This window comes from Cryptomeria japonica, chromosome 1 (genome assembly GCF_030272615.1).
Source record: "Cryptomeria japonica chromosome 1, Sugi_1.0, whole genome shotgun sequence".
Classification (NCBI taxonomy): Eukaryota; Viridiplantae; Streptophyta; class Pinopsida; order Cupressales; family Cupressaceae; genus Cryptomeria; species Cryptomeria japonica.
This window is the reverse complement of record NC_081405.1, coordinates 515190773-515199193: the sequence shown is the minus strand read 5'-3', so window position 1 is coordinate 515199193 and position 8421 is coordinate 515190773. Positions and strand designations below refer to the sequence as shown.

Here is an 8421-nt window from a genome sequence, read left to right as displayed (position 1 = left end):
ATGAAGTGATGATGTATGAAAAAGATAATGGATGAAAATGTTTTTAACTTCAATAAAAGCTTTGTGTTGCAAATAGGACAAACTCTACCTCTTCCCTTTTAGGTGTTGGTGGTATTTCTCGAGCTATGTTGTATGTGATACAGACGTTTGGGAAAAACTTGGGATTAATCTTACCTCCTTGGTTTTTGTGATAACTCAGAGCTCTATATTGCATAAAAGCTCTGCAGTTCAATGATTCTGAATCAAATTCGTTTGTTTTGCCTTAAAGGTAGAGACGCATGTAACATAGAAAAACTCTATGGGAGACAAAAATTTATCTATTTAGATAGAAGAATTTACTCCTTTTGATCAAAGCTTTTGAGCTCAATGGTCTTCTTTTCAAGTTGATATTCTGATGACGCTTCTTCTTTCGCAAGATGTGAAGAATGGTCATAAAATTTGACTCTTTGTTGTTTGCACTTTGTTTTTGATGTGTTTGGTTGTTTTGAGAAATGTTTGGTTGGATGAATACTTTGTTTTTGGAAGTGATTTTTTTTCTAATTTTTCTTTGACAAGAAAACAAAGCAAGCACACAAACATAAGAATGTTGCCTAAAAAGGCACAAATGAGTATGGGTCTAGATCAACCCAATCCTTGGACTTGTATATGACCCTTCCTTTAGATGTATTTTAAGGTGTATTTCCAAAGTTTGAATTTGGCTCAATTTGCACTTGGTTTTGACTAAAACGAACACACTTCAAACACTTTTTATCCTTAAGGTCAAATGGCTAGTTGTGATAAATTTAGCCCACATCTTGATATTTCTTCGACTTTGGTACTACATACCTTATGAATCTCACCTTGGCAGGTAAGGATGTGATATACTAAGTCTTGCATGAGCATAACAAATAGATGATCCCTATGATGGGGGAGTCACCACTTTTATCAAGCCACAAGTGACTTTTCAAAAAACTATGTTTCTACTCAAGGAAATATGTATGGTGAGTATCTTGGGAGAAAAACCATCTATATTCTTGCACTAAATTATATCACAAATATCCTCAATCAATAGAATGGGTGGGCTACTACTTAAAAATGTTTAGTCATGTTTGATGTTTTTGGACATAAGTTCATTTTGCAGTGACTCACTTAAGAGACTTGTAACTAGTGGTGGGGCCTATATGTCCTTTCGGCCAGTTACACTATAGGAATAGCTATACCCAAGGCTATAGCTTTCGCTCTCACCTGATTTCTATAGTGGCTCGAAGGATTTACCACGCGAGGTCATTCCCAAGAGTGATGTGTCTCTTGGTAGGCCTATCTTAAAAAGATAAAATTTTTGAGTGTTACTAACACTTTTCTCTTGCACCTAGGACCATGAAAGCCAAGGGAGAGGATAGTGTGTGTTAGAAGTGGGACCACTCGACCGACTTTTTGCACAAGTGTGCCAAGCACGAAAAACACTTGTTCTTTTTAATCTGCCATTGCAATGTAATCTAACTATTTGGAGATGTTTCTCCAATAGGCATGGTGTTCTTTTTATCCTTCAATGGCAAAATGTGTTGTAATCTAGAAATTGGAAATCCTGGTCAACTGAACTTGAAGCACATATGCATGAAAAAAATTGTTTTTGCAAAATTTTTTAAACAAGTTGATTGTGTATTTTATGTGCACCAAAAATAGAAGTGTGGATTGTAAATTCTTTTGATGCAAGAAAGAATGGAAGTGTTGATTTTAAGCACCAAATGAAGTGTGTTTCCTAACTTGCAAGAAAACAAATATTTGTTTTGTTCAATTTTAATGCACCAAAGAAACAAGTGACCCTAACTAGAAAGCAAGGAAAGTTCGTTTGTTCAAGTTTTTAAAGCACCAAAATAAAGTTTTTGATTTTTAATGGTGAGATTTAAACCTGCACAAACAACAACTGGTTAGTAAAATCCATGTCTGGGGGGGGCTTCCACAAGCCTAAAAACTTTCACTTTTTCAGTTACAAGGTCCTTTTTACAATGTTTTGTTACAATATCGCTAGTCTGTGTTTGAATAGAAGTGCTATTTAACACAAACACGCTAAAAGAAAAAGAAAGATAGAGAAGGCAAACGTGCTAAAATAGGGTCAATAGTGCCAAAACAGTGTCGAAAGTGCCAAAACAGTATCAAAAGCGCTAAACTTGATACAATAGCGTTATTGTAAGAACAATAGTGCTAGAACAACAAGTATCAATAGCGCTTGAACAACAAGTATCAATAGCGCTAAAGCGCAACCTGTGTGACAATTTCAACATTCAAATATGTTATTGGTTAAAAGAAATGATCTCTTGAGTGTTTGGATTTACATCGGGTTCACCAAATGATGTCATAGAAATGGGGACAAGGCAACAACAAAGTTCAATGTTAATAAGTTAGTTTCAACCATAAAAACAAAACAAAGAACTAAAAACCATTCCAAACATATCAAAAGAGATTTCAAAAAGCATGAAAGAAGTTTAACAAAATAAAAGAAAGGAGAAGAGCCTCCCTAAGATGCTTCCATGATGCCTTTTGATGTTTCTCCCCTCTCCAAGTCCCAAATGAGTGTAGCTCTCATCTTTTAGCACTAGCCATGGATGCCATATGGAGATTCAAGATGGTTAAATATGATAAGCAAATGCTATGCAAGTGTAGATAGTGATGCTATGAAAAAAACTCTATGCTAATACTAGTATAACAACAATACTCTAATGCTTTCCCTTTGCTTGAGGAGAAGGGTTCTATTTATAGAAGAAATGGGGAAATGAAGGGTTAAGATTGAGTAATCTTAACAAGGGTTAGGATTGAAAGATATTCAATCCATCTGAGACTTTCAATCCAATCCCATGTTGACAAGTGTCACCATGAGGAGGCTTGAGAGGAGAGATAAGGAGCATTAAATGCTTGAGGGGACATGATGGTTACCCTAGTCAAAGAAATAAATGCTTTGAAGAGACACATGGGTTACATGAGGGTTAAGTTAGGGGTCAAAGTCCTTAACCATGGGTGCAAGTGGAATTAACCATGAATGGTCATGTAAGAGCCATAAGTGGTTTGGAAGACTTTAGAGGTTAACTTGTTGAACACACAAAGCATTAATTGATTTTCAAAGACTTTGGAGTCTTTGAGAAGTGACTTCAATTTGCTTAGGAATGTAACAATATTTAGGGGATGGATTAGGTTAATTAGGAAGGGTTTAGAAGAATCTAGAAGGGGTTTAGGCATGCAAGTGGATTTTTTAGGAAAATGCAAGTGGGAGGAATTTTGGTATTTTCAATTAAAATAAAATCATTTATTTCAATTAAATGGTGTAATTTGCATTTGGGTAAATATTCAAATAAATATTAATTTATTTAAATGAGAAAAAGGAAGATATAGCATTAAATGCTTGAAGACTTTAAGGGAAACCATTAAAGGTTTGAGAAGACTCTAGAAGGAAGCCATTAAATTTGAAGACTTTAAGGGAAACCATTAAAGTCTTAAGAAGACTTTAAGGGAAGCCATTAAGTTTGAAGACTTTAAGGGAAACCATTAAAGGTTTGAGAAGACTCTAGAAGGAAGCCATTAAGTTTGAAGACTTTAAGGGAAACCATTAAAGGTTTGAAGTGGGTGAGGATAAATACGATTTTAAATAAATAATTTATTTAAAATAGTTGTGCAACTTGCATTTGTAGGAAAATGCAAGTGGGTGGAGGATACAAGTGATTTAAATAAATGATTTATTTAAAATAGTTGTGCAACTTGCATTTGTAGGAAAATATAAGTGGGTGGAGGATAAAGGTGATTTAAATAAATAATTTATTTATTTAAATGTGAGAGATGAGATTTTGGGGGAATTTAAATAAATATTAATTTATTTAAATGTGAGATAAGATTTAATTAAATAAATATGATTTATTTATTTAATTAATGGTCTGAATTTGGTTAAGTGAATTAAATCAAATAAATTGAATAATTTATTTAATTAATAAGAGAAGAGGGTTAAGATGAATTAATTAAATATATTAATTTAATTAATTATTGATTGATGGTTAAATAATCAAATAAATACTAAATATTCATTTTAATTAAGTGGACAGATATATGTGACTACAGTATTGGTATCAATATAAATAATATGGCTTAGCATATGTTTGTTCTCTGTTTGTCATGATACATCTCTGTTATTTATTTGTGTCTTCAGCCAATACATTGTTTTATGTTTAGCCATCAATAAATAAAAAAATCATGGTAAGGATTCGTAGCAAGGTCGTGGTGTTTCTAAATCATTTTGCTTTTCTAAAGTGACTGTTTATTTTAATGTGGCTCTAGTAACTAACTCGTTTTTGAATGAGAGAGATGGAACAGCGGATGGAATATTTCCTTTGAAGCAGTCAATTGACCCAGTCTAAGCAGTGAAAAACACATCTTTTATATTATCCCACAGCTCTGTATGCATTTTTGATTCCCTGCTTGCAATTTGCATTGATCGTCATGAAATTAAGGAGTTTAACCTTGTTAGCGATCACAGCTTTCATTGGATTATTCATTCCCTGCACACTCACAAAACCAGATGGTAAGTTGTAACGTATTCCAATTTGATTTTATATTGATTGGAAAATAAGGCCTGTAATTTTTGCACTCTGATCTGGGTGCTCTTGCATTTTATGAAGGATTTCTTAGTATTAACTGTGGCGCTTCAAAAAATGACACAATTGGAGAGTTGGACTGGATTACAGATTCCTTGTTCATCAAGTTCAGAAACACGTCCATTATGCCTCCATTCAGTTCTAACGATCTCCCCTACCAATATCGGTCCGTGACCTATTTTACAAATCTGGAAGCAAATAAATATTGTTACTTACTGTCCGTGAGGCCTTATATAAAATATCTGGTAAGGGCCCGGTTTTATCATGGAGGATTTGAAAATCTTCATTTAGCAAGCATCTTCGATTTATGTATAGAGGGAATCAAGTGGTCAAACGTTAACCTGGAGAATCGCCCAAAAAATTTCAATTACTATTACGAAATCATCCTGGTACAATGACACAAGAAAGTTATTATGTTTTCATTTCAACCATTGAGTTGAGGCCGCTACAATCTACAATGTACAACACTTCCAATGATTTCAACTACAACGCCTTAAAACGATCCTATGGTATAAATTTTGGCGGCCCTGATTGGATAAAGTAAGCTTAATAACGATTTTGTTTGGCAGTTACTTTTGAATCTGTTTTGTTGACATTATCTAATGTTATGTTGTGGTCGTGGTATAGCTTTCCCCAGGACCAGTATGATCGCATGTGGAAACCATTTCCGGTGCCATTAACAACAAGTATCAGCACGAATGAATCCTCTTTTCGGAGTGTAAAAAACCAACCACCTGTATCAGTATTAAAGACTGCTATTACATCGAGAGTAGGGGAAGAATTGCTTATTTCAGAGTGGTTCAATGCTGTCCCGGGCATTTACTACTTTGCTCTTTACTTGTGTAACATCAATAAGACAAGTGTTTCAGGGAACAACACATTCCAGGTCTTCATTGGCAATGTTCAAATTGCAGAAACAGAAGTTCCTGAGTATATGTACTGTTCGTCACCAGAAACTCGTCTAGAGCTTAGCACAACTGATTCTACAGATATAAGAATACGTTCAAAAGCAGGATCCGAGATGAGGCCATTCATAAATGCAGCTGAAGCATATCAAATAGTAAACATCACCAATATGACACGCCGGAGATGGTACGTTTATTTATCCATATTCAGCCTGCTTCATTATACTCAGCTTTTTCAGTTTAACAGGGATATCGTCTAATATTTTAGTGAACGTGTGACACAGTTCTTGCTATTAGAAATATAGCAAATACAGTGAATGTTCCAGATGATTGGACAACAGGAGATCCATGTTTGCCTGCAGGTTTACCATTAACCGGTGTTATGTGCAATGATGAAGACACCCCACGAGTGATTACTGTGTAAAATTCTTTACTTAAAAAATAATAGAAATTCATTCACACTTAGAGCAATGAATACATTGGGTGTCATTTCAGCACTGAAGGCTATTAACCCACGTAACTTCAACGCTTTTCAGGAATTTAACAAGCATGGGTCTCACTGGAAATATACCTCCAAGCATAGCGAACTTAACAGCATTACAACAGTTGGTAAGACAACTACCCACCTATAGTTGTCTTGGATATTGGAAAGTACTGACTTTCAAAAATAACTGTACATTCAATTTTGCAATCTGTAGATGTAGGTCCCCTCGTTTTAATAAGTAGGCAACAATAATTTTTTAGGTTCTATTCCAGACCTCAGCACACTGAAGAACCTTACGACATTGTAAGAGATTCTTTACTATCTTCTATCAAAAGCCTTATTCTAATATACATAGTTGAATGAGAAAGGCAGTTTATATGTGATGATATTTGATTTGCTTTGTATATTTAAGGCAACTGCAAAATAACCGACTGGAGACATTCCAAGTTCATTAGAGAAACTCCCCGTGTTAAATGAGCTGTATGTTTACTCAAGACTTCTTATTTTTCTCATAAAACTTTTATTTACGTTTTGATGGTTTACTTACCCAACCAGATTTGATTTTAACTCGAAGCTTTTAATATTGCTTAGTTTTTTGCAGAACAACAAATTAGATGGAGATGTGCCACCTGGTTTAATCAAGCCTGGTTTAAACCTCGAGTATGAAGACATACTTTCCTGTCTTGATCTCTTTGAAGGGAAATCGTTAATGCCTTGTATTACAAAAGGATAATTGTTCAAATAATTTATTTGCTTTAACTTTTGACATTTTATTTTTTATTTTTTTTCATAGTAAACAAGATAAAATTATACGCTTTACCATGCAGAGTTCATCCTCAAAATAAGCCTCCACAGGGGAGGAAAGACAAAGGTTGGGTTATAGGACCTGCTATTGGCTGTTCCGTTCTATTAGTTCTTTTGATATTCGGAATTTATTTATGGAGGCACAAATATAATCAAGGAAGTCATACCACAAGAAGTTCTATTATGCAACCTCAACATTCATTTACATGTCTTTTTTCAATTATTGTGACTTGAAAAGGTTTTATTTAAAACCAATAATTATTATTTTAGCTCTTGTATCTTGTATCTGTCAGTGTTGAAAACCTTTATTCTAATTTTATTTTTTGAAGCAGATAAAGATGATCCAAATGAATTTGAAAAAGTGGTGGTAGAATATAGTGAAGAAGATATTAAAGCAGCTACAAACAACTATTCTACACTAATTGGTAAGGGAGGCTTTGAATCTGTGTTTTATGGTCAACTTTCAGGAAATAATGTTGCAGTGAAGATACTTTCAACAGACTCATCTCAAGGAAAACAAGAATTTCGAATCGAGGTTCTTCCTTTCCTCAGGAATATTGAATACTTCATTGAAGACAATGATTTTATTTTATATCTGATACTTCTATATCAGCTCAAATTGTCTGTTTAACACACCGTGCTTGTGTTCTTGGCTCTAGGTAACTCTCCTTTCAAGGGTACACCATAAGAATCTTGTAAATCCATTGGGTATTGCAGGCAAGTTATAGTAGCCCTAGTATACGAATTTATGGAATGTGGAACATTGGCGGACCATTTACACGGTACTATTTATTCCATGTAGTCTGAATAAAATTAATGTAAACAAATTTTGAACAAAAAGACTTACTGTTGTATTTACAGGCTCCATGAAACAAGAGAAACCGCTTGATTGGCAAACCAGGATCAATATTGCTCTACAAACTGCACAGGGTAGGGTCTATTGAACGAGTAATTGGTTTCCTTTTTTAATGCTTATTCTATATAAAATTGCTTGTACACATTGCTGATGTCTTACATGGTTTGCAGGTTTGCTATACCTTCATGAGGGTTGTATTCCTTCAATCGTACACAGAGATATTAAGTGCACTAATATACTTTTGGATAACAGAATGTTTGCCAAGATTGCTGATTTTGGTCTATCGAAGTTATTACAAAACTCCCAAAGCCATGTAACAACAGAATTCAAGGGCACCCTCGGCTATCTTGATCCCAAGTATTTTCATACTTCGCTTTTCTATGATCTTTCTATCAACCAAACAAGAAGTTTAACATTCATCAAATAGTTTACAGTACACTAATTTTCAAACTTGATGCAGATACTATGGAACGTCATCATTGAATGAAAAGAGTGATGTCTATAGTTTTGGTGTAGTTTTGTTGGAGATTATTTCTGGAATACCACCCAAGGAGGGAATAGTTGAATCGGTAATCATTTAAAATATATATATTTTTTTCTCATTAATAAAAAAATACAATTCTCATGTTCTTTATAATGCAGGCTAAAGAGTTGCTTTCGTGCGGGAGAATAGCAGAGTTGATGGATTCTTCGTTGGGTGGCCATTACAGTTTAGAATCTGCATGGAGAGTTGCAGAGGTTGCGTACAATTGTGTGGAA

The 8421-nt window shown here is 34.3% G+C and overlaps 1 protein-coding gene across 1 annotated transcript; it reads left to right on the top strand.

Moving 5' to 3' along the window:
• Positions 1-5007: 5007 nt before the first annotated feature.
• Positions 5008-7613, top strand: LOC131857966 (putative leucine-rich repeat receptor-like serine/threonine-protein kinase At2g14440). Its single transcript, XM_059210785.1, has 7 exons — positions 5008-5153; positions 5241-5705; positions 6055-6127; positions 6604-6662; positions 6830-6900; positions 7139-7341; positions 7524-7613. Exons 1-7 carry the CDS (start codon positions 5008-5010, stop codon positions 7611-7613), a joined length of 1107 nt encoding a protein of 368 aa, XP_059066768.1.
• Positions 7614-8421: the final 808 nt, after the last annotated feature.